Genomic DNA, 27,659 nt, shown 5'->3' with positions numbered 1-27,659 from the left:
GGAATCAAATTTTTTAACTTTAATTTGAATTTTTAAAAGTGTTTTCTTTGCTAACAACAATAATGGAACAAAATTCACTCCATATTGGAGCTGGTAGCCAAAGGGAGGCTGAGGTAATGTGGAGGTTTAAGCTGTAAAGTTGTATTAAAGAAAAATGAACCAACAAAGACTTAGGGCCGGATAAATCAACTATAATAGTAAAAAAAATAAAAAAAAATAAAATACTGAACACAGTTTATAACATATCTGGATTTATTGATTAAAGATCATAAACACAAAGACAAAAACATCTAAATATCAATGCCTTTCATCCTCTAATCTGGAATGTCAGTATTCATATATAAATGCACTCACAGAGGCAGAATGGTTGGAATCTCAAGTGGCTTTTTCAGTGGAAGGGAAAACAGGAAATGAAATGAAATAAAACATTCCAGCTGCTGACAGAGCATTGCTTGGTTTCATCCCCAGTCTCTCACTATGGCAGCCTATTAAAAATACAATAACACAAAAGGCATTAATGACCTTTGTATTGAACCGTTTCACTCAGTCAGCAAACACTCTTCCAATGGAGACAGGGGAAAAAACAAAAAAAACAAACAAACACCCGAGCTCTAAACTACAACCCACTAATATTCAGATTCACATTTTATCTCTCTGACTGCTTCCTCTTTTTGTTGGTGATTGTCACAGGGTGGAGGGTCTGGTTGGACCGGCATCCAGAGCTGCTGAGGGGCTCATGGCTCCCAGGCTGAGAAACCACACAAATAAAGACAACTTCAATGTGTAGAATAGTTTAATAAATCAGGGTTTATAAGAAGAAAGCTGTTATTCAAAACTCACCTCTCTATGATGCTGTTGTTGCACTGCAGTTCTCGAACCAAAAGCTCCATTTCGTCCCTCAAGCTGTGCATCCTACAGCAGAGAAAGAGACAGAACGTCACGCTGCTGACCCAGTTTACACCCAAACAGTCCTGACAGTCTAAGTTTTTACGCGTTTATGGATGGCAATTCCCCCCGCAGCCAAAATAACTTCACTAATGCATGTTGATGCACCGTCAACACACATCAGGGATCTCATTACAAGCACTTTGCTGCCATCTAGTGGCTGAAGATTAACATTTCTTATGTTTTCAACTGTAATTCTATGTCTGTCTCTTACGGTAAATATAAACACATATATACACACACAGATATATATATATATATATATATATATATATATATATATATATATATATACACAGACAGACAGACAGACAGACAGACAGACAGACAGATAGATAGATAGATAGATAGATAGATAGATAGATAGAGATGGATCGAGTTCTTCAACTTTTGCCTTATTCTGACTACATAGAACTAGGCTTATCCATCTCTGCTTTAGTTAAATTTAAATCTCGATGTGACAGGGGTCTGAATATTTTTTCAGGCTCAAGTCTATCGAAATAGCTGCAATATATTGAAGGTAAAGAGGAACAAATAACTTGTGACTTCACAGAGCTTAATGATTATGGAAGAAAACCAGTCTTATTGGAATCCGCTTTGTTTTTAGCACCAAATTTTAAACACTGAATTTTTTTACACTTTCAATTCTTTACACTGAATTTTTATCTAGTGAAAATTTGCCTTTTGGTGAACTCAAGACAAAGCAATCGACACTCGATGCACTCCAGCAGCATCTAGCCAATGAAATTACCTCATTTGGTCACGTGAGAAAAAAGTTGGACATAGCTTTGTTCCAGGCTAAATGAAGCTGATGAGGAGGTTTTCTTGTTAAATAGATATGATTAAAAAACGTCAGCTAGCTACTAATAGACAACCATTAGAATTTTTCATTTAATACAGGGGTGTCAAAGATAGTGGTTGGAAAGAAAACCTGCAGCCACACGGCCCTTTCTGGAACCAGTTTGACATCCCTGATCTAATCGGACTGGGGAAAATAACTGAGCCGATCACAGCTAGTGCGGCACCGCTGTCTGCCAAGGCTGGTGGTTTGATCCGGAAGGAGCTGCCGGTGGCAAACCTATTTTTTTTTTTGTATTCCGACCAAATTAGGTAATTTCCTTGGCTAGAAGCTGCTTGACTGCATCTAGTGCAGATTGCTTTGGCTTGAGTTTATCAAAAGGTCAAAACATTTGCAGTCAAATTTTTTGTAGGTAAATTTTTTGCAGCTGATCAGTTGATCTGTTTTAATTAGATTAGCTTGCCAAGCTTCACGTTTTACGCTCTGCTCTTTGGATTTAGTGTTGCTTGTTTTCCTCTATCTTGCTAAATTTCCAGCCTTAAACATCATTTAGCTCTAGATGAGCTTCTTTTATCTAATTCTATTTCATTTGAATTGATAAACCAGCAAAATAAAGGTTCAAACAACGGCCATGAACGTTTTCAACAGATGAAACTGCCTAACCAAAGGCACAAGGGGAGCAGATGGTAACATCTGGGTTTGAGGTCATTTCCAGGAACTAGACCGAGTCCTAACTCAACAGGGCTTGATCCAAACAGCACCAAGCGGTCCGGCTGATGTCATGAAACAAGCAGAAACTTAAAAACACCTGGAGACCATCTGGTCCTTGTCCCTGGGTGTGATTTCAGGTTGCTGCTCAGCTCGACCAAACTGTGGAGAGTTGAGGATCCTGTCCACTGCCTGCGGAGGAAACACCAGACAAAACATCTTCAGGGACCCAAAACACCACCAACACAATGCCCCACTATTCACTATCAGAGAGCACATGTGTGCTGCTTGTTCCTAGTTAAGGAGACAGTGTTGGTGCTTCATGTAGAAGAGCACGGCTGAGAGTCCTTTACCTTATTCTGCTGCTGCTCGCTCGTTTCCAAGTCTGCTAGTAAGCCGGCCGAGAAAGAATTAAAATCCCGCAGTCGGTTCTGCATCTCCAGTAACACACTGGAAATATGAAGAAAAACAACATTTAGTTATTATAAAGATAACACAGATGAGAATCACTAGTATTTACACCACAGCATCACCAGGAGGCAGAGAAAACCGCCTCTCTGATGACTCCTTAAAACCTTCAAGACATAAAACTGATATATTATTTCTTCTAAAATTATTATAAATGATGTTTTTTAAATGTTATTTTCTTAATCCGGACAAAACGGAAGGATCATGTGTATATATATATATATATATATATATATATATATATATACACATATACATACATACATATGCAGATAAATATATAGATACATACATACATATATATATATAATACATACATGCATACACATATATATGTATGTATATTTTGTTTGTTTCTTTTTTTTTTCAGACGGTGTAAAAATGTATTAAAAACAAAAGCATATATATACACACACACATATACATACGTATATACACACACATATTTTCTAATATAACCTGCATGCTAAACAAAACGTTTAATATAAAACAGTAATTACCGTATTTTCCATATTATAAGTCCCTACTTTTTCCCCAGGGCTTTGAACCATGCAGCTCATAAAAAGGAACAGCTTTTCTGTGGATTTTCTAACATCTAGAGCGGGAAGTCAAAGTTGGAAATGAAACGAATACGGGGCTAATTTCCCTTTAGCATAAGAAAATGCAAAGCAGCAGGCACCACACAGAACACGTGTCCCGAAATCACACATTTTGGCATTTATTTGCCACATTAAAGCTGCCAAACTGATGAAGAGACTGGGCTCAATGCCTGCAGAGCTGAAATAAAGAGCTGACGACGTTCAATACACTGTAAAAACGACAACTCAAAATTGTTCACCTTACTAAGATTTTTGCATTCACTGACAATAAAATTGCCAGTTGGAACTTGAACTGTCTTTTGTGAGCCAGTTGAACTCACTTTCATAAGTTTCTAATGAAAAGTTAATCTTATTCTATAAATTAAGTTGAGTTTACTTAGAAGTTGTAGTTGACACCCAGTCCGAGCGAGGTCAACTTATCTGCACATGCTCATTTCAAATTTGTCATGGCAACCGGCTGCTACAGGGTTTCCATGGATTTTCCCAGGAGCTCCCTTCTAAAGTTTGGTTCAGTCATCTGGTCACTCTGCTGGTGGTAACTTTCCCTGAGGAAACTTTCCCTGGTTTCCTGTCATCTCTGGCAATATTGCATTATTTGTAAGGTTTTAACAGGAGTTGGAAAGTAAAAAAATATATGCTGAAACCTGATTTGCTTTAAGCATAAGATTATACATATATACTTGTATACATTGTTGAACTGTAAACCTGTTTTTGCCAAAGTGGTTCAAATAAACACGCAAAATTTGACTGGTTTAAACTCAAAAATGTAAGTTATTACAGGGGTAGGTAATCTGAATTTAAAATAACTTTTTACAGATAATCTGAACTTAAAATAATAAGTTTTTACAGACTTGAAAGTTCCAGTAACTTGAATTAAAAAAACTTAGTTGGCAGAACTTGAAAAACTTAGCTTAAAACTTAACTTAATAAGTGTAGTTCTACAAAACTTAAAAAATTAAGTTGATGCCTTCAACTCAAAAATTCTGTGCAGCCGGTTGCCTTGAAATTTTGAGTTGAACTAACTTTTTCGTTTTTACAGTGTAGAAGCTCGTCACTGCACAATCCATCCCGAAAGGACAATCCGTACCATCGGCTCATTTGCTAAAGTGCAAGCAGATACTCATTCAGGTTTCCATAAACCATAAACCTTACTTATTTCTATTCCTTAACTCACTAAAGAATGCTAATACACATCTTTAAAAAATGCCTGATGACTTTTCTGAGACAATTTGATGCTTCTAAGATTTTCTCCGTTAAACTGCTTTTCGGACGTCATCAGGCATGCTCAGAGCAGTTCGGCAAAATATGATTAAACCATGTTTATCTGCATTTTAGTTGTTTCTTTCTTTAGATTACGAACTGTATACCATAATGTTAACATGAAAGGAAAAAGAAAACTCAATAAGACCAGATTTATGTTTAAACCCAAAGCCGAAAAAGTTAGCTCCCGGAAGTAGCGTAGGATCACATTTCCGGTTCAGATTGGGCAGAGACGACTGACAAAACAGAAAGGATTTTAAGGCATGAATTTTCTCAGGAAATCCATTATTAACTTTTAACAAATTATATTTTTGTACGTTTAATATTTTAAATGAGGGAAAGATGTAATTTAGGTCTTTTTTACAAAGTAAAATAGAGGGCGCCTCGTATGTACAGTGGGGCAAAAAAGTATTTAGTCAGCCATAAATAGTGCAAGTTCTCCCACTTAAAAAGATGAGAGAGGCCGGTGATTTTCATCATAGATATACCTCAACTATGAGAGACAAAATGAGGAAAAAGAATCTAGAAAATCACATTGTCTGATTTTTAAAGAATTTATTTGCAAAGTATGGTGGAAAATAAGTATTTGGTCAATAACAAAAGTTCATCTCAATACTTTGTTATATACCCTTTGTTGGCAATGACAGAGATCAAACGTTTTCTGTAAGTCTTCACAAGGTTTTCTAACACTGTTGCTGGTATTTTGGCCAATTCCTCCATGCAGATCTCCTCTAGAGCAGTGATGTTCTGGGGCTGTCGCTAGGCAACACGGACTTTCAACTCCCTCCAAAGATTTTCTATGGGGTTGAGATCTGGAGACTGGCTAGGCCACTCCAGGACCAGGAAATGCTTCTTACGAAGCCACTCCTTCGTTACCCTTGCTGATGGAAGGAGGTTTTCACTCAAAATTTGACGATACATGGCCCCATTCATTCTTTCCTTCACACGGATCAGTCGTCCTGGTCCCTTAGCAGAAAAACAGCCCCAAAGCATGATGTTTCCACCCCCATGCTTCACTGTAGGTATGGTGTTCTTTGGATGCAACTCAGCATTCTCTCTCCTCCAAACACGACGAGTAGAGTTTTTACCAAAAAGTTCTATTTTGGTTTCATCTGACCATATGATATTCTCCCAGTCATCGTCTGGATCATCCAAATGCTCTCTAGCAAACTTGAGACGGGCCTTGACATGTACTGGCTTAAGCAGGGGGACACGTCTGGCACTGCAGGATTTGAGTCCCTGGCGGCGTAGTGTGTTACTGATGGTAGCCTTTGTTACTTTGGTCCCAGCTCTCTGCAGGTCATTCACTAGGTCCCCCCGTGTGGTTCTGGGATTTTTACTCACCGTTCTTGTGATCATTTTGACCCCAAGGGGTGAGATCTTGCGTGGAGCCCCAGATCGAGGAAGATTATCAGTGGTCTTGTATGTTTTCCATTTTCTAATAATTGATCCCACAGTTGATTTCTTCACACCAAGCTGTTTACCTATTGCAGATTCAGACTTCCCAGCCTGGTGCAGGTCTATAATTTTGTTTCGGGTGTCCTTTGACAGCTCTCTAGTTTTGGCCATGGTGGAGTTTAGAGTGTGACTGTTTGAGGTTGTGGACAGGTGTCTTTTATACTGATAACAGGTTCAAACAGGTGCCATTAATGAAGGTAACGAGTGGAGGACAGAGGAGCCTCTTACAGAAGAAGTTACAGGTCTGTGAGAGCCAGGAATCTTGCTTGTTTGTAACTGACCAAATACTTATTTTCCACCATATTTTGCAAATAAATTCTTTAAAAATCAGACAATGTGATTTTCTGGATTTTTTTTCTCATTTTGTCTCTCATAGTTGAAAATTACTGGCCTCTCTCATCTTTTTGAGTGGGAGAACTTGCACTATTGGTGGCTGACTAAATACTTTTTTGCCCCACTGTATATCTGGTTGCTCATGCGCAAATGGGGTGATGGTACGGATTTTTCAATTTTGTATTTTATTTTGTATTTTACCTTTTTGTATAAATATTTTAAGTTTGTTTTCCTTTTACACAGATGGGACCGTGGCACCCTGGCTGCCCGGCAGGTGTGCTTGATAAGGTTAACAGGAATAATGTCAAACACCGCGTTTTCGAAAGGTTTTATTTTTCTAACTCAGCACCCAAAGATCATTTAAAACAAAAAATGCTTTTACCAATTTCAATTTATGAAAAACAACGAGGTTGGAATAAGATAAATCGATCCAAAAAAAGAGAATTAATTTAAAGCGGACGCATGACTTTGATCATGCTGCTGCCCTGACCTGCTCCACGTCCTTGTTGAAGCCAACAGGTCTTTATATCTCAGCAAACATTCCTCCCTGAATAGAGATTTCACCCGCTTAATGTGGGAGGACAGGTGGATTCTGGGAAAAAAAGACAAAAAACAAGTTCAAGGCTTTCCAACGCTTGATGCTTCAGCTCAGTGGAAACATGAAGAAAAAAGATGCAAACTCACTTCTCAAACTTGTGTATTTGTTCGTCATTATAAGCAAGTTCTGGTAAAAAGAATGAAAAAAAAAAAACAGAAGTAAATATCCTGACTTACATTAACAGCTTTTGCTTTTTAGTGGTTCATTAAAACCTTACCAAAGAGTTAAAAAAATAATTCAAATAGTTTGAGTCTCAAGAGTTATTTGTTGGAGCAAAGCTGTGAAACAGTATCTGCTCTGAATCAGTGGAAATCTGCCTCCAACTCTCCTCCAGTCATTACACCTCCACCACCGTGTTTTACTGGAGGTATGTTGCTCCTTGAAGAAACCTTAACAGATTTTTTCCTTCTAGTATGTTCTAATAACTTTCTTCTTTAAAAAACGATTTTTTTTCTTTGCGAATATGAAATTCGGAATGGATTTTTATCTCAACAGTATTTTTTATTTAGTACGCTATCCATGCAATCTCTTTTGTCCATTCCTGTATTTTTCTACTGTGGAATCACAAACACTGATGTTTACTGAGGCAATGTATGGACTAAATTTTGCTCCATTATTGTTTTAAGCAATCCAATAAATCCGGCATCCCCAACCTCGGCCCTCAAGGCCCACTGTCCTGCAGGTTTTAGAGGTTTCCCTGCTTTAGCACAGCTAATTATAATGACTGCAGTAGACCAAAAGCCTGTTAATCAGCTTTCAATTAAAATCAGCTGTGATGAAGCAAGAAAACCTCTAAAACCTGCAGGTCAAGGGTTGGGGATGCCTGCAATAAATGAAACAGTGAAAAACAGCAATTTTCCTGTTTTCTGAGGGGTTTTTTTTGTCATAGGGAAGTCATATTTAAATGTCAAATCATTGTTGCTTAAAGCTACAGTGTGTAATTTTCAGCGACATCTAACGTCCAGACTGCAGACCGCAGCAACATGAACATCCCCCCCCCACCGCTTCTCCCCCCCAACAGTACGGCGAGCTTTACGGGACAAAATGTCTTCCACGACGTCCGCATCACCTACCTTCTCAAGTGATGAGGTTTGTTTACATAGATAATTTTACAGATAGTATTTCATTAGTCTGTGTAGGGTATAGATTTCATGTAGACTTAAGATAATAAATATACCCGTTATTTTTCCTACATCGTTGTGACGTTTTGGTGAGCTGCTTTGCATGGTGATATAAACAGACGAAGTAATTGTAGTCATTAGTTTAACAGCGAGATTGTGTTCGCTGGAAGAATATATATTCCCCGTTTACAGAGTCCAAGTCTTGTTGGTGGCACGGGGGTTACAAGGCGAGGAAGAGGGAGAGGAAGAGGGCGAGGAAGAGGGCAGAGAGGCCGGGGTGGGCCTGCAGCCAGGGCCAGGCGAAGGAGAGGTGCCAGCGGGGTGACTAGAGCAGAGGAGGAAAGGCTTGAAGATCTCCAAAGGAGCCGGAGAGAAGTAACCGAGGTATATATCCAGAAAATTATTTTACAGAAAATTACTGAATCATTACCTGTGAAACGTCAGGGATGTTGCTGAATAAGTATACTGGAGAGTAACAGCATCATCACGCAGCATGTTATTGTAATGGGCGATCTCGCAATCGCTAGTTTGTTGGCTCTGCGCTGCCGTAGCGCAAAGATGTCTGCCTCCATGGCTGCGAGACCCGCTCCTATGTAATTATAAATAACGAATTCTAAGGCAACGCAAATATTAAGGTTAAGAGGCTGAGCTCGTAGATGATGATAAATAACATAGTTATGTATAATATATTACATTTCTGACTGTATATCCCTGTAATTATTACACACTGTAGCTTTAAACACGTATATAAATGTACTCTTTATTAAACCACTTTGTCCTAAAATGTAGAAAATTTCTATAAAAAAAAAAAAAATGCCTTAAAATCCCAACTAAGATGCTAACTGGTTAGCAAGATGCTTCCGTCAAACCGGCTACAATCAAACTTGCTTGTGAACCTTCTGCCACAACAATCCCGCCCCCATGATAAACGACCAATCACATTCACTTTATTCACTCGTGTAAAGTCGAGCACCACTCGGGAGAATTGGGAAATGCAACGATTGGAACGGCCGCTTCCCTACAACTTTAAATGACAAATTTTAAACAATTTATTACTTTATTATTTCCAAATTTTCTTTACATTTTTCACCTCATATGTTTTTTCCAGATTTTATTTATTTTTTTATTTCTCCCTAAACATTTAGTTCTAGTTTCACAGATCGAATTCTCCTCTGATTTCTATTGGTCTGTATGGACGCTAGCAACTTGATTTTTATTGGTTGAAAGCAAGTGTTTTTATAGAGCGTAAAGGTAAAAATTATTATATATATATGTATTATATATAATATAAATATATTTAAATGCCGTTTTCTCATGATGTGCTTCTTTTTGCAATGCTTAAGCCTACTTCCTCTTGTCAGACTTCTTCTCAACCCTTTATAGGCCAAGTTAGCAATTTTGATCATTTGCATAGTGTTTACAAACAAGGCCCCCCCGTCCCTCAGTGAGGTCTAGAAGTAGAAGATCTATATCCAGCCATTCAGCAAAGATACTGCTACATCTTATTTTAGCAGTTGACCAATTAAGTGAGCCCTTGAATGATATATTACCTACTGTAAGTTGAAAAAGTTAACAAGTCAAGAAAAAAGGTAAAAGCTAATTGAAAAGTTTAAAAGTAAAGGTAAAAAGTTAATAGGTCTAGTTAACCATTGTATTTAGGTTTATAAACTAAAAAATATAAGTGCCAGTATCAGCATTAATGTCTCTAAGGTTATGTTGTTCAAAAAAAATATGTTTCTTTCACTCTCAGTGTTTTTCATGAATTTCTTATAGAAGCGCTTTTGTTATTTTTCTTACTATATTCGGGCAAGTTGCCATTTCTAGTTGTAACATCTACATTAATTTTTGCCATCAAAATATTCATATTTTTTTAATGTTACCAAGATAATACGATTTTGTCCAGGATTCCAATGAAACTATTGGCTTGAAATGTATATTTTCAAAGTATTGCACTGAGTGCTCTATGAAGGGTTAAGTGATTTCTTGTTTGACAGCTCTGGCAGTAATCAGGACTGTATATAGCGAGCAGAGTTTCAATAAGCTTTTTTATAACTTATAGAACAGGTTGTTGTGTAAAAATGTTTTTTCAAATTAATAAATATATGTATCTTTAAAACTTCCTTTTGAATGTACACAAAAGATTATTATTGATCTGATAAAAAAATATATATTATTGTGATATTTTTTCACAGTACTAAATCTATAGTCTGTCCTTAAAGGCCACAATAAAAATAAAATAAGTGTTGAGTGATCAAAAAAAAAGTCTGCATACTTCCTGTGAGCCTGTCTTTGCGATACTGCTGATGAATTGCCGTTATCTTCTCCAGCAGCATCTGCATCTTCTGACAGCTGAGGAGCAAAATTAACCATAGTTTCAAACAACTCAAATATATTCTCCACAACAAATCCTTGCTCTAAAACGAGCCGTACCCCTTATCATGTGTGAGGGTCTCGGCCAGCTTGGCCTGCTGTATCTGCAGGTGCTCCAGCTGGGTCTGAAACTCCCGGATCCCAGCAGAATAAATAGGCAGGTGCTGATGAATCTAAAACGACAATATGAACAGAATCTCTTCAGTGATAAATAAACTAATTAATATGATTATTATTATTCAAACATCTACATTAGGGCTGTAACATTATTATTCTGGTAATCAATAATTCTAGTGATTACACAAATAATCAAACAAAAAAGAAATAACATTCTGCAAATTGTTGACTTATTGCTCCAGCTTCATTATATATAAATATATATATATATATATATATACACACACATATACATACATATACAAATACACATACATATACATACTGTGTATATATATATATACTACTGTTTTTCTCACCCCTCGTGGGGTGGTATGTGTCATCCTCAAGCTCGGGTCCTCTACCAGAGGCCTGGGAGTTTGAGGGTTCTGCGCGTATATACATATACAGACATATTATATATATATATATATATATATATATATATATATATATATATATATATATATATATATATATACATATATACACATATACAAACATATTATATATATATATATCTATATATATATATTAATCTACATACATACATAGATAAATGCATACATATATAAAAAGAAAATAGAAAAAATAGATATATTGTTAAACTGAAAAACTACACATATACACTCCATATATGTAATGCTCTGAGGCCTTCACAAAGTGATCCTCCAGCCCTGATGTCAACAACCCGTCGATTCAAACAAAAGTACCCTGCTCAGTGCTGAGGCATTCATCTTCTGTTCTATGTAAACAAGCAGGTTGGGGTAGCTGGTTGACCTCCCCAAGATGGCGCCTGTAATTTCTGTGCCGCAACAATCAATACGGAGTCTACTATTATATGTATATCTATGGTAGCATCCATGTGTTAGCCATCTAAGCTATCGTTAGCTGGAGCCACCTGCCTGCAACACAGTGTGTCTAACATTAAAACCTTGAGAAAGATACTTTGCCTCAATGAAATGTAATAAATGTGGTGCTCGAATCATTCAAGGAATAGTTACAGCCCCGTTAAAAAAAACAATACTTTCTTTTAAAAGAAGAAATTTCATTCAGCAACCCAAATCTAAATTTAAAGCATTATGAAATTTTAAAAAGCTAGCTTTTTTCTTCGGGAATTTCGGGAAAATATTTATATATATATAATTCAGTTCTGGGCAGTTTCCCACGTAGTTCTAACAGTTGAGAGAAAAATGATGAGGGGCCAGCAACTTCAAAGTATTAACTCAGGTTAAAGCAGGAAACTAAGCTGAACCATAACGAGGTGCCAGCAGCACCTCTAGAAGAATAGGGGTGAGAAAAAATACCCCATAGAAATGCTAGGCTAAAGGGTGAGTTGATTTTTGTTTGGGTTTTTGTTCTTGTTGAGCGGAGTTTACATGGTAGTCAGTCCTACAATCTTTTAATTACCACAAGCTGGTGGTGTACTATTCCCACCCAAATAGGGTATTCTATTTATGTATTTGTTATATTTATTTTGGTCACTTTTCTGGTCACTTTAGTTTATTCTTTGTCAGCATTTAATATCATAACTCAGGTCTCTTAAGTTATTTTTCTTTAAAACAATTGTTATGGTTAAAAAAGTTGGTTAAATAAAGATTTAATTGGAAGTCTGTGTTTGTGTTCTTTACTAAAATTAAATCATTTAGCAATATCATAAAAAGTCCAGGCAGAGCTGCACAAAAAAAATGGTTTCAAATCTTTTCAATAATTATCGATATCGATCAATATGCATTTTTTTTTATCGACAAGCTTTTTTTCTATATCGCCCAGCCCTATGTCTAAATATATAATTTTTTTTTAGATTGCATTTTCTTCCGGATAGGTTTTTACAAAAGGTTTATATTCTGCTTGCAACAATAATATTCGCTCCATAATAATCAGTCATAATGATTAAAGACATGTTTCTATGCAGGTTTCCTTCTCTTCTCTCCACATTTATAAAGATCTGCATCCAGTTCAAAAGAAAATCAGCTCAACACTTTAGATTGAAATCATTTTTAAGCTTTAACTGTGCAAACCAATCTGTGCGGCAATTTAAAGCAGCACGGCGGAATAAACTGCATCACATTAGACTGAACCCTGCTGTTACTTCAGAGTCACTTACCAGGTGCAGCTTTTGACTCAAGCCATCAACGGAGCCTTGATTTTCAGAGAAAGAAGCTCTAACACAAAAAGAGAGAAGAAGGAAAAAAAACAAGGTTGTTGAGATAAGAACTCAGAGAACAGATGTGAACTTTAACACTTGTGCCAGTGGCGGATCTAGGGGGTGGCTACTCGGGCTGCAGCCCCGGATGTTTCCCCAAGAGCCCCGGATCTCGCTTCTGAGCTGATCAGAGTAAAATGTGCAGTACTGGAATTCACCAGAGAGTGGCAGCATGTGCAGGAAAGCAGCCTGTAGCATTCCTGTGCAGAAGAAGTCCCCACTAGCTGTTGCTAAACAGACTGATGTCCCAGGTATGTGAAGCTCTGACTGACTTCCAGACGTTCTTTGTCCTGGAGTTGTTAAAAATTCTGTTCCCCTTGTGTCGGGAGCGCACATTGAAGCCAGAGAGGCGAACATGGCGGATGGGACCATTTTCATTCATGTCAATGTTGTAACATCCAGTTTAATCAGCAGCTGTTGTCTATAATATTGTAAAATAAATAAATAGACGAGGTCCTTTTAAGCTGTTTTGTGTTATTTTTTTAAACGCCAAGAGAATCTGTCTTTTTCCAACTTCTGTCAGTTAAGCCTGACAGAAATAAAAGTCAGAAGTATTTATCATTTTTCACTGCTGATATAAGAGGACGGAAACTGGCTGATAGCAGGACACAAAAATTAAGATTTCCAGAAACGATGAGAGAGTAGACTTTCTGGTAAATCCCGTTCTAATGTAAAATATGACAGATTACTGGATTAAAGAAATTTCTACAGTAGTATACTACATGCTAACATTTTTTGAGAATTTGGAAACAGTTGCTGTTTATTTCCTAAACATATGGGAGGAGGAGAGGGGAGAATGGATATTTCAGCTGCCTGGAATATTCCGTTCCTCCTCCATAACATGGGAAGGAATTAATTCACCTACAAATCTTTAACTGTGTTTATTCCTCTCATCATCAACAACAAATCCTGTGGATTTGGTGACATTAAATCATTATTTGCCAAAAGTAATGAGAGGGAAATCGTATATTTTAGCCACCTGATATAATCCGTTTCCCCTTTGATGATCTTTATGAAATTTCTTTTCTGTTTAAATGTTTATCTAACAATTTACAAATATATTTCAAAAGAAAAGTTCAAATCAAAACAGCTGGAGCTTTCTCAATTCAAAATGTCTGAAGTAATGCTATTCCAGACATTTTGAATTGAGAATTGAAATATTTTTATTAACTATTTGAGATTTAAAAATATAAAATAATAAATGTTTCAAACATAACAGAGAAAAATAATGACAGTTTCAAAATTCACAGGATATGTTTAATTTTTCCCATGTTATGGGGGAGCAGATTATATCAGGTGGCTAAAATATATGATTTCCCCTTCATAACTTTGGCAAATAATGATTAAATGTCTCCACAGAGCTTGTTGTTGAAGAAAGAAATAAACATAGTTAAATACTTGCAGGTAAATGAATTTCTTCCCATGTTATGGAGCTGGAATTGTTATGTGTGATAGCATGTAGTATACTAGAAATTTCTTTAATCCAGTAATCTGTCATATTTCACATTAGAACGGGATTTAACAGAAAGTCTACACGCTCATCTTCACCCTCGGGGCTAAGCCCCTGATCTCCTAGAATCCTAGATCCTCCCCTGGCTTGTGCAGCTCTCAGTAAGTAAACGTACAGTTTGTGGATCCTGTGCTCCGCACTGAGGCAGGACTGCAGTCGAATGGTGATTATTGCAATGCTGTGCATGGCCTCTGTGCACTCATGACGCAACTTCATCCTGAGAAAAAAGAGGGGAGTAACAGACAGGAATGAGAGGGGGGTCAAATAACCTGCAGTTTTCTGAATGCTCGTGTCTCACATGTAGCTGTGGTAGCCCTGCAGCAGCAGCTCTCTGTACGTGTGAAGCTGCTGTACGATCCTCTTGTACTGGTGGACTATTCCCACTGTTACCTGAAGGAGAAGCCAACAAACCATCAGTGAATTGCTGATGATAAAAAAATGGAAAAATGCAGCAGTACCTTGGAGAAATTATAATCCGTCACCACGTCAAACCTGGATGGGATGGGGGGCGTCTCCGCTGCATAGAAATGATTATTATCATATTATTGAAGTCATTGTTTATGTTTCAGACCAAAAGAATAAGAACGCGAGTCGCCTCACGTTCTCTGAAGGGCAGGCTGGTGTTGGTTTCCGGCGCGCTGCTGAGCAGAATAAGAGGCTGAGACGCTGAAGTACAGGGAAGGTTCACCACCTTCATGGCGCCCTCCAGAACCAGGTCATGACCCAGGTACATGAGCTGCTGCTGCTGGATGCCAATACCAGTCTGGGCCGCCACCTCTTCAAAGAACACCGACACTCTGTGGAGCGCCAGAGGAGACATGTTTGGGTTTATTTCAGCCATATTGTTTTGTCAGTTTGAGAAAACAGCTGCGATACGTTGCTGCAGTTTCCAAACTGCTCTGGGCTCTTTCTGCATGGAGTTTGCATGTTCTCCCTGAGCATGTGCGGGTTCTCTCCGGGTACTCCCGCTTCCTCCCACAGTCCAAAAACATGACTGTTAGGTTAACTGGTTTCTCTAAATTCTCCTTAGGTGTGAGTGTGTGCGTGTGAATGGTTGTTTGTCTCTGTGTTGCCCTGCGACGGACAGGGGACCTTTCCAGGGTGTACCCCGCCTCTCGCCCATAGACAACTGGAGAGGCACCAGCACCCCTGGGGTTTAAAGAGCCATATTTATCTTTTGATTGTATTTCAAGTAAAATATTAGCCTCTAAAAACGGATCTGTTCTGTATAATAATAATATTATACTCATTAGATGGCATCAAGTCTCTACAGTTCAAAGTAAATGTATAACACCCTGGTAAGATGCTAAATGTTCAGTTATATACATATATATATTTTTTTTCATTTTTAATCGTTGGTTATGTCTCACTTTTGCATTGTATCTCAGTTTAACAAGAATGTTGGTCACCTTATGAGCGCGAGTATTTAAAGGCACGTCGCTGACTTTGTGACCTAAAGAGTTGATGCATATGAGTTATTTTAAATGATTTCTCGGGACCAATATATAGCACTTGACACTATCAATGCTACGAGCGGGGCTCCCCTTCTTGAAATACCAAATATGTAAGTTGGGAGAAGATGCACCGCCATTGGCCAGGTCATGTGACCTGGAAGAACATATGGCTTTACGGCCACAGGCTTATATCGCCATGGAGCTAAGGCTTTTACTCTATTTTACTATTTTTCTGCCTACTCTACTGGTCATGGCTGAGGCAAGGAAAAAGTTTAAACCTTCTGAGTGTTGGGATCTGGAGGTCTGTCCACTTTCTCCACCAGAGGGCGTACGAGATCTCCTGGAGCCGGAGCTGATTGCACCACCTGTCTCTCATCTGCTCATCAGGAGATCCGTATTTAAGGAGGCGGAGGGCTTCTCTCCAGTGCCAGAGTGTTTGCCAGTAACGGTTAGCAAGCCTGAGCCAACCAGCCTGTCTGAAACTCTGACTTCTTGAGAACCTGAACCTGTTCTGTTTTCTCCTCTCTGCTTCCTAGACTGAACCTGCCTGAAACCTGAAACTCTGAAGAGTTTCTCTGCCGGTGATCTTGCTGTCCGTTCTCAGAAGATACTGGAAGGAAACTCTTAATCATTGATCTGCCTGCACTCATTAAGCTCTGCCTCCGCCTAGCCCTCAGCCTGCCGACAGCCTTTGGAACCTCAAGGTTCCCCCCCTCAGCTGCTCTGCTCTACTCCAGAACAGGTACAGCCCTGCACACTCTCAATCCTGCAAAATACCTAGACCTCCACTAACTCCTCTGTCCCCCTCTGCAGCGAACCCACTCATGACCAGACGAGTTCCCCACTGGACCTGATCATTTAACCTGTACATTCATCTTTTAATAAACCTTTGAACTTTTCTCCTGCCTCTGAGTGTTCTGCATGTGGGTTAGACACGTTAAATCAAACATGACACTGAGGCCAAAAAGAGAAAACGTGAAAGGGATCGTGTGCGAGGAAAAACAAGAGCAGATCACGGAAAGGTTTATTCGTTGGCGCACGCTATAAGAAGGAGTTGGATGTAAAAACCATTCTCTTTTTTCAACTTTATTATTAGTTAACACTTTGCTCCTAGTGTGCAGTCATATATCTTTGTTATTATTCTCAATGTTTAGTAGAAGTAAAATACAGTCTAAGAGAGCTAGCAGGCTACAAACAAAAGCTAATTGAGACGCCCAGTCCGAGTCCCTCTTCACTGGACAATCCCCTCTAACGACCCCCCTTTCAGAGACATAGACAGGTTTGGAGCATTGAAGCCTGACAGAAGAAGCCAAACGACCCCCATTCCAACGGGACGGACCCGTTCGTCTGTTTCAATTTGCATGTTTTCTAAAGGCTTTGTTTTTGGTCCGCTCTATAAAGCCTGGAACTCAACGCTATTACTGACATTTTGAATTGAAAAAGCTTCCTGGATGGGAAGCCAAACATGTTCAAACTTGGAAACAAAGTCCAGTGGATTGTTCTTGTTAACTTTTTTGGAATGACTATGACCTGGATGACTGAGAATCTTCACCAGCATCTTCTTTGGCGCTCCGCCACTGGTCCGCCACGTTGGCGGTCTGGACATCTTGCCCCGGCGGTGCTCTCCAGAGAGCAGCAGAGTTTCTCACGCCCTCTGAGCTGAACCTAGACGCCTAGCGTGGTCCCCAATGAAAAGACACGGGATGCTGGGCGGCTGTTTTTTTTTTTTTTACTTTTACAACAGTGCTGCAGCACTACCACTAGCACCCCTAGTGGCTAAAGTTACAAGGTGTTCCTTTAAGGGGAACTGGTAGAATTCTGTTAGAATTCCTCGGAGGCCGATTAGGTCACAGCGCGGCGCTGAGGTCTGGTTGGATTCCAAGACTCCTCGTTATGCGACATACAAATGCATCTTTCTTTTTGCCTGATTTCTAAGGAAGGGTCCGATGTATCCTCTCTGCCCTTAGATATCCCAGGATTCATTGCGAGACCAAGCAAGCCAGCTGCTCCGTGATCAGAGGAAAAAGATACTTGGCTCCCAACAGTGGTGAATATTGGAAGTTCAGTTTAGTTCTGTGAATAGTTCCATCTGAGATGAATGAAAATAGTTGTTTTATTGGTTATTGATTCAGATATGTGGCGGTTTGTTTGATTTATCTAAAGGTTTTTATCTGTTACTGTGTAAATGGGTTAGGCTGTAATTTAAAGGAATAGTACACCCAAAACATGATTAGCCTTCATTTTCTACTCACCCCCATGCTGAACAACACTCTGGAGTACTTTTTTGATATCTCAAATGCATCTGGAGATCTGGGAGGCTTCTTGCTGTCTGCTGACATTCAAATAATGGAGGTCTATGGCGCCCGAGACAGAAAGGTCCATAAAAGTCCACAAAAAACGTGTCAATATTCCTCCATACTGCTCGTCCAATGTATTCCAAGTGTCCTGAGTGGGTAGCATCCAGAATTTACTCGAAACAAAGTCATTTAGAATGTTTTTAAAGCATAAACAGTAGTGTATAGGATTTCCTGAAAGCGCGATTTCCTGCGCGTTCACGACGCTACGGAAGCCGGCAGACCAAACCAGATGAAAGTGCGCATTCAGCGTCTGCTCTGCCGATAATGCAAGCGTAGAAGAAGAAATGTGCTGTTTACCTGTGCAAAGAAAGAAACAACGAAAGAAAAATGTCTGAGGACTTCATTGTTGAGGAAGAGCATGAGTTCTTTGCCGAGCTGATTGCGCACTTTCATCTGGTTTGGTCTGCCGCGGTTTCCGTAGCGTCGTGAACGCGCTTTCAGGAAATCCTATACACTACTGTTTATGCTCTAAAAACATTCTAAATGACTTCGTTTCGAGTAAATTCTGGATGCTACCCAATCAGGACACTTGGAATACATTGGACGAGCAGTATGGAGGAATATTGACACGTTTTTTGTGGACTTTTATGGACCTTTCTGCCTCGGGCGCCATAGACCTCCATTATTTGAATGTCAGCAGACAGCAAGAAGCCTCCCAGATCTCCAGATGCATTTGAGATATCAAAAAAGTACTCCAGAGGGTTGTTCAGCATGGGGGTGAGTAGAAAATGAAGGCTAATCATGTTTTGGGTGTACTATTCCTTTAAGGACAGATTCTAATATATCTGCAGGGCAGGGACTATAAATCTGATAGGATGTTTATCTTTTTATTGCTGTTTTGCACAATTTGCTTTAAAGTATTTATTGTTGCTGAATATTAGAGATTTTGCAGATATATGTTTTATACATACATAGTTTAGATTTACTTATATATTTCTACCCCTTTTATAGAATAAAGTAGAATAGAAAACCTCTTCAGTGTCCCACAATGGGCAAATTTACAGCAGCAGAAAGATTATTGAAAATAATTGAACAAATATGGACCTTAGAAAAATGTATAACAATAACAATAGTTAAAATGTAAACAATAAAATACTGTACTATAAAGTTTTTTAACAATATAAAACTGTGCATCTGGAGAATAAATAACCAATATCCAGCTATGGACATTTTTACAGTAATGGATATTTGAAAATAGCGGCAACATCAGAGATGTGCAAAATGACAGCAGCATGTTGTTTAACTAAGTAAGGTTTGTATCATTACATTAGCTTTTATTTGTTGTTCACGTCGGTTGGCACCTTTATTCCACATTAGTGAAGTCTTTGTTCACTTTCCAATGAAAAAAAAAATTAAAAAATGAAAAAGAAACAGTTTTGAAAAGTTAGGTATTCATTCATTTCCTGCTTTGTGTGTTAACTGTCACAATTGCTAGGGGACAGAGCGTACAGCGGTAAAAGCCCCCAAAAGGCTAGAACTGTTTGAATTAACAGCCAAAGTTTCTCAGGTGACAGTAGCCCCCCATTTGCACTACCCTTTTGAAACCGTGCAAAGATGAGTGCAAATGGCACGCAAAACTGAACCAGACAGTGCCAGACACAACCGAACCGCGCTATACTGGTACTACTTCATCAGTAGGGCTCGGCTCGGTTCAGTTCTGGCTCAGTTCTCAGATAACAAAAAGCGCACGAGCAGACCGCGTCATCTCCTTACAGTCAGCCTCCACAAACATGAAATTTCAGATAAATTGGATCGGGGGGGGGGTGGACCACATTCAGGCGCAGACATACGTGTTGTAGTGATGTATGTAAATGCTGTGAGCCACGGCCTGCTGCAGGGAGAACAGATGAACCGGCTGCCGCTGCAGTATGTCAGTAGTGGCTGTGAAGAACTGGTCGAAACCCCAACACCTCCCCTGGTCAGCCTCCATTATGCCTGCGAGCACCGGAACTAGAAGGACTTTCAGACCCCTGCAGACAAACAGATACAACTTTGAGTAAAAATGGAAAGAAACGGATGTAAAGAGGATAAAGATATCCAGACTTACTGAGAGAGCTGGCAGCTGTACGGCAGGTGGTAGCTCCACTGTATGGGACCACCTTCCACCTGCTGAGTACCGGCTATCGCCCCCATGGGTTTCTCTGTGGTTATCTTGTACCTAAAGAATGAGTCAAACAGGAAAGGGAACGTTGGAGGTGTCCGAAACTCCAAACAGAATTGAGATGGGCGCTAGAAACGGCAGCTTACATGGTGAGTTTGTTTTTACGGGGTCCTTCGTACGGCGTGAAAGGCAGACTCCCTGTGGCGGAGTGGTACAAGGTCACGCCGATACTCCACAAGTCCACGCTCACGCCGTAGGATTTCTGATGAGGCTTACGAAGCACGGCGCGTTCATACATGTCTGGGTGCTATTCATGGAAAGAGAGAAAGTGGAGGAAAAATGTGGCTGGACATAAGCTCTGGACTTTTCAATACGCTATGCATACGCCCAAAATTGAAAAAGCAGATAGAAAGTTCAGCTTATGGCAGTGATTTAGATGATTCTGGGACGTCTGGCTAAATCGGCATGTGTGACAGGGCTCTGTAGAGTATAGTCGGCTTACAGTGGAGTTGTCATTTTCGTTAGGACTGCATTTTGTTTTTTTTTATTTAGAAAATCTAAAACTTGTTAAATTGCCTAATCTCAAAAATGAAAAAAAACCTACCAGATATTCTTCAGTTCCATAAATAGACACAAACTTCTCGTCGTCCTCCAGCTCTCGAGCTGCTCCAAAGTCCGTCAGCTTGTAGACAGACTTGCCATCTTCTCCCACTTGCCTCATGATGTTCCCCGGCTTGATGTCCCGATGTACCACCCCGTACTCCCTCAGATGGTTCATACCCTGCACTGTGGAGGCCACATGTTGAGGACAAACGTAAAACATGAGCCAGAATCACACGTGGGAACCTACCGATGCACTGAAGCACGGTGAGGAACTCCGCTTCAGGCAGGCCGAAGGCGTTCTCTGGATCCTCCAGCAGGTTGAGGAGACTCCCTCCTGAGCAGTACTCCATCACCAGAACCTTCTGCTTCGTCTGCAGCTGCCAGGAGAACAACAAAGTCGGGAGCCTTAACTTTTTTTGTGGGCATCATTTGAAAATAGAAAAAAAGTTCAGACTTTAAATTGGAAAAATCTGCAAGCTTATATTTGTATCACTACCTCCTCAACAGCAAACAGTCTCACAATGTTGCTGTGGTTCAGCTTCCTGAGCATCTCGAACTCCCTCATCTGGACATCGTGGGGGCGGCTGTAGCTCAGCACATTGAACACTTTGACAGCCACCAGCTCGCCGGATCTCTGCACAAACACGCATCCCAAACATCACACAACAGCGTCACAGACAGCCCACACCACTGCAGCCACAGCACTTTCTTATCTCTGAAGCTGCATCAGCAAAAGACGTCTGAGCTGATGACTAAAATGATACGGGAAGTACTGCTGATGTCAAACGGCTCTTCAGGCGTGAGTACCTTGTTACGCGCCTTGTACACGCTGGCGGTGGCCCCTTGACCGAGGACGTCATGTACCGACCACAAGTAGTTGGTGGTGCTTCCTGTTATCCCCGACATGCTGAAAGGGAAGCAGCAGGAAGAAGAGTCATGCAAGAGCTGAAACGAATGAGACAAACCAACTTCATCCCTACAAATATTTTAAGAAGTGGACAAAAAAAAGGAATCTGGTGTTAGCCAGCATACCCTCAGTAATACGCATTACATGGAGGTTTGATAGTTCCACCACACACATTAGCTTTTGTTTTGTTTTTTTAATAATTGCAAGTCCGTTTGATGAATGATTTGTATTTTTTCACAGAGATTAAACATTTATAGGGAGAGGATTCTAAAACTCAGGATATGAGATTTATTGGGTTTTAGTTTGTTTATCATAGGCGGCATGCTGATTATTTTATCTTTATTCAGTTTTAATTTAGAGAACATGAAGAACTGCTGAAATTATTTTCAGATTACACTTTAATTCCAAGGGTGAAAAGGAATGACTTAAGGGTTAGGATCTGAGGCAATCCTATGGGACGGATAGCTTCTAATGACGATCATGCGCGCATGCGTATTACTAAGGGTGTGCTGGAATACCCGTTAAAAAATTGTTCTTGAATGATTTAGCTCCACACAACATCGCCAGAAGTATTTTTGAACGGGGGTGCTGTGAAAATGTTTTGCTTTTGTTTGGTTAAGAGACCTATGAGCCTAAAGAACTATTTAAAATACAAAAAAATAAATCAACAAGCAAATAGACTGAGATTCACTACTTTATTGTTATATACACTTCAGTGCATGCAACCAGGGTCTGTAACACACAGACATCCTCAGTTTTCAGGTGAGTATATGCACTATTAATTAAACATCACAATAACACCATAGATTTGGTCAGCTGGCATGTCCCTGAGTCACTATGTTCATCTCCAAAATCCTTTTAAGCAAACCACAAGGAAATAATTATATTATTACACTATTTAAAACTATTGAACAGTTCTCCACATCCATTACACAAAGAACCCAGGATCGAAATAACACTCTGAAATACTATGCTTACCTTAAACTGCACAAATAGATGCTCTAACTTTGAACTACAGGCAGGTTGCCATGGTTACATGTTGAATTGCGCCCTGAGGTCCTGGAGATAAAGTCTCTCATCGGCGGACGAATCTGAAATGCATTTCTGTGCCATATTTCCTCCTCCTTTCTGTCATTTGAATATGTAAATTTACTAGTCTGCCGTGAGCGGAATTCCTCTTTACTCGGCAACCTCTAGCTTACTTGATGTTGCCATTAAAACGTAATGTCGTAAACTTGTGTTGATTAGGTCTCAAAATAAGAAAATAGAAAGTCAGAAGACACGTTATCGTAAAATGAAAAAAGGCTCAATCATTTCCCAAAATATTCATAAGAAATTTCTTAATTGGGGAAAGTATCTTTAAAACATTTTCTCATTCTCGCCACTAGGTGGTGCTGCAGCACCCCCGCTTCCCGCGGCCATGGCTCCAAAGGAGAGTCATTCATAAGAAGTGTTCAATTCTTTTCAATGTGATGATCATGGCCGTTTCTCTATTCACTAGAACGCGAGTTCAGACTCGTGTCCTCGCAAAGTATGTTCTTGAGAAGAACACAGGAAAGTGTGGACTCTGGGAGAACAGGAGCACGCAGCAAAAATATGGGTCAATTGGAACAGAAGCGTAGTTGTGACATCACCACACGCTCGGCTCATTTAGAGCTGCATTTCACCTCCTGCTATTAATAGTTTCTAGATCATAATAAATTCTGACTTTTTTCATTTAGTGCCGGAATAATAATGAACACAGTCAGATAAACACAAATCAAATGAGCATTTTGCCAAATAAAAAAAAAAAAATCGGCATCAGAGCCAGCAGTCCTTCATACACGGCTATGCAGAGAGACGGGCTAACGTTAGCCCTTGCTGCCATCCATATTCCATGCAGCTGCTGTGACCCCTCTGTGTCACGTCTGCTTGCTCATGTTAGGCTTCACTTTTTCACTTTTCACAAACAATATTGCACTTTTGAGAAAGTTTTGTTCACATCTCAAGTTAAAAAAGTCTGATTTACAATTTGCACTTTGTGTTTAAAATGACAAGAAAAAGTAAAATATATGAGTGTTTTGAAACGCAGTTGAACCACTTTCATTATTGTAAAAACAGATCAAATCGAAATTAATTGATTTAGAACTGTATGAATCAAAATTGAATTGATTGAGGACTTTGGGGAAAATACCCAGCCCTAATCGTGACGACCCAAAGTTGTTTCCTTCACCCCACGTTTAAACAGAGTAAGACCAAAAACAGGATTGTGGTGAGAGAAGCTGGCTCGTACCGTAGCGCTGTATCCAAACAGCTGAAGGGAAAGTTAAGTGGAAGGAAAACATGTGGTAGGTTAAGGGGGAACAAAGAAAGCAGAAGCAGACAGAAACTGGAAATTTAATTTTGATAGCCAGAAAGATATTGAAATATATGGTGATATTGTAATATGGTGATAGTATCGTATTGTGACCAAGTATCGCAACACCCATGCCAATACTCACCCCTAGTATAATGTTTACAATATTTTCACGACTATAAGGCGCATATAAACGTCTTTTTTTTCCCTCAAAATGTGTGGCGCGCCCTATGGTGCGGTGCGCCCTATCTGCGGACGTTGTTGAGACCACCATGAGAATGTTAAAGGGGGAAGTGTGGGCGTGGCTTGTGTATAAAAGAACAGGTATGTGCTTTATGCAGAACATTGTTGTCTTAACAACCCTAAAAATGGCAAAGAGACACGCCTATGAAGCACAGTTTAAACTGAAGGCTATCAGCTACGCAGAGGAACATGGAAATCGAGCAGCCGCGAGAGAATTCAAGATTAATGAATCGATGGTTTGCAAGTGGAGGAAGATGGAAAACGAACTCCGACAGGTGAAGAAGACGCAGCTGAGTTTCCACGGACTTAAGGCGAGGTGGCCCGGGTTGGAGGAAAGACTCGAGCTGCAGATCATCGAGCAAAGAACGAGTGGGGCGAGCGTTTCGACGGTCACTGTTCCACTAAAAGCAGTAAAGCTAGCGGAAGAGATGAAAATTGAACATTTTCAAGGAGGTCCGTCGTGGTGCTTTCGTTTTATGAAACGGTGCCATTTTTCCATCTGGACCAGGACTACAGTAGCGCAGCAACGTCTGGCGGATTATAATGAAAAGCTGCCGAGCTTCCACTCCTACTGCAGCAAACACATCACCGACAAACGCATCCAGCCAAACCACATCACCAACATGGACGAGGTGCAGCTCACTTTCGACATCCTGGTGAATCACACGGTGGAGAAGAAGGGGACCAGCACTGTAGCGATACACACAACGGGGTATTAAAAGGACCGTTTTTTCCACGTATCACCATTGCTGTTAATCTGTGACTCCATGCGTGCCCATCTCACAGCCGATGTGAAAAAAAAGGTGAAACAAATGAACGCTGTGCTCGCCGTTATCCCGGGGGGTCTGACAAAGGAACTTCAACCGCTCGACATCGGTGTGAACCGGCCGTTCAAAGTAAGGCTGCGAGCGGCGTGGGAGCGATGGATGACCGACGGAGACCACAGTTCCACGAAAAGTGGAAGGCAGCGCCGGGCAAGTTACGCCACCATTTGCGGATGGATTGTAGATGCTTGGACTAACGTGTCTGCTGGCACTGTTGTTCGAGCTTTTGCAAAAGCCGGCATCATTTCCGAGGAGCCGCACGTCACGGATAGTGACTCTGACAGCGAAGAAGGGGAAACTGGCATGTCTGATTTAGCGCAGCTGTTTAATTCAGAAACAGAGGATGATGACTTTGATGGGTTTGATTAATACTTTGTAATAAATACACGAATAAAGCACAATCATACTCAGTTTTGCTCCCGCTCTATTTTTAAATACGCAGTAGAGGTATTTAAACGTAGTAGAGGACATGCACCTGTATATAAAAAACGCGCCCTATAATCCGATGCGCCTTATGTGTGTGTTAAATACAGAAATGACACACATAACTGAGACTGAGCCTTTTAGTACGGTGCGCCTTATGGTTGTGAAAATACCGTAGTTTACATATCAGACTTATTTATGTAACTATTGTCCTGAAGAAGCCTAATTTAAATGTGTATATTTTTTTATGCTTCTGGGCCCATGAATGGGATCATTCAGTTATCTAAGAAAGACTGCAAAGAAATAAGAGTTCTTTTTTTTAAATAATAAGTTTAATCCTTATCTAACAGTATCACAAAATATGGTGATTAAACTTAAGTCTGTATCGCTCAGCTCTGTCCTTATAATCATCATAATTATAAATGAACTTTATTGATCTCACATTGGAGAAATTTACCGCTGCATTTAACCCATCCCCTTGGGGAGCAGTGGGGTGCCATCCTGGGGCGCCCGGGGAGCGGGGTGGGGTTAAGGGTCCTGCTCAAAGGGCCAGAGTGACAGTCTGTGGGAGTGGGTTTGATGATTCCAAGCTCTATGCCCTAACCACTAGGCCATCATTCCCTACAAAGGCTTAATGCTTTTGTTTGTGGAGCTGGATCTTAATTATTTGTGACTAAATAATAAAAATACATTGTTTTTCTTGACATCTAGTGAACAAACTCCACACTAGTGTGTTAAAGTCAAACTTTAAACCAGGGGGTTTTTCAGCATTTTTCGGGCCAAGGGCCCCCAAACTGATGGTGAGATGGACCCCCTAATTATATATATTATATGAAATAGTGTTCTATCAAACTGGTCCTATAGTCCCTCTATTACAGATGGAGTAATGTAATGTAAGTAATGTCTCCCTGGGATTATTAAAGTATTTCTGATTCTGCTTCCTGGTTGATGGGACAGGTGTTGTGAATGAAAAGGTGCCCAGCTTGAAAGAGCTCCTGTGTGTCTCTGAATGTCTGCATTGATGACTGAAAGACATCTTCTTCCTCCATTTATCTGTTTACTACAGCGTGTTGAATTCATTTTAATGTTTATTTAAAGACATTTCAATTAGTGGAAAAAGATTGCATGGGGTATATAAAAAAGTCTAATCAACCGAAACTTTCGTGACCCCCATGCAGTACCTCTGTGGACCCCCTAGGGGTCGCGGACCCCCCTGTTGAAGACCTCCGCTTTAAACCATCGCTACACAGCAGGTGAAATAAGGTTGCTACCTGTCCCCAGCATTTAAACCCACACAACCGGGATTCGAACCCGTACCCCCGGCATTGGACCAATTAAATTAACGAGGTACAACGAGGCTACATGCTAATTAGCAGTTAGCTACATAGTTTCAGGTAGTAACAGTTGTTTAGCTAACTGGTAATAAAGTTAGCAGCTCAGTTAGCAGCTCAGTTAGCTCACCTGGTTCCGGCTCTGCAGTTTGCTGAGCTGTTATTCATCTTTCACTCTTTCTTTAATCCGTTTAACTCGATCCAAGACTCAAACCTTTGAGCTGAGGAGAAAACTCCCTCGCCTGGGAACAAAAATAGGCCAATGTTTAATAAGTTGTTTAGCAGAAGAAGACAGTGACAGACGGCATGCCGCAGGACCGGCCGTGTTCCCTGAGTGTGACAGCAGGGTTTAAGTTGGATTCCTGAAAGGCAGCAGCAGCAGGCTGTCTCTGTTTGTGGCTGATCCGTCTGATGGAGGAAGTGTGTGGGCTTCAAAAGGGGCGGACGTTTCTGGGTGGGTAATGGCAGCGGAAATAACAAGGGGACTTACAACCTTTTAATTTCACTTATTTAACCAGAAGCTGCGCAAATAAGCGACCTGGATGCTGCC

The 27,659-nt window shown here is 40.1% G+C and overlaps 1 protein-coding gene across 1 annotated transcript; it reads right to left on the bottom strand.

Moving 5' to 3' along the window:
• Nucleotides 1-293: 293 nt before the first annotated feature.
• Nucleotides 294-27,546, bottom strand: ikbke (inhibitor of nuclear factor kappa B kinase subunit epsilon). Its single transcript, XM_038298005.1, has 21 exons — nucleotides 27,240-27,546; nucleotides 21,854-21,953; nucleotides 21,543-21,680; nucleotides 21,294-21,423; nucleotides 21,048-21,229; nucleotides 20,590-20,750; nucleotides 20,390-20,500; nucleotides 20,133-20,312; nucleotides 15,132-15,328; nucleotides 14,990-15,048; nucleotides 14,830-14,921; nucleotides 14,647-14,748; nucleotides 12,923-12,980; nucleotides 10,720-10,832; nucleotides 10,562-10,638; nucleotides 7,255-7,294; nucleotides 7,061-7,162; nucleotides 2,806-2,902; nucleotides 2,553-2,644; nucleotides 841-912; nucleotides 294-748 (listed from the first exon to the last, which is right to left on the bottom strand). The coding sequence occupies exons 1-21, from the start codon at nucleotides 27,275-27,277 to the stop codon at nucleotides 685-687; spliced, it is 2,205 nt and encodes a 734-aa protein (XP_038153933.1). The 5' UTR covers nucleotides 27,278-27,546; the 3' UTR covers nucleotides 294-684.
• Nucleotides 27,547-27,659: the final 113 nt, after the last annotated feature.

Source organism: Cyprinodon tularosa, unplaced genomic scaffold, assembly GCF_016077235.1.
Source record: "Cyprinodon tularosa strain WSP-4 unplaced genomic scaffold, ASM1607723v1 ctg40, whole genome shotgun sequence".
NCBI classification, from domain to species: Eukaryota; Metazoa; Chordata; class Actinopteri; order Cyprinodontiformes; family Cyprinodontidae; genus Cyprinodon; species Cyprinodon tularosa.
This window is presented reverse-complemented; position numbering and strand designations above follow the sequence as displayed.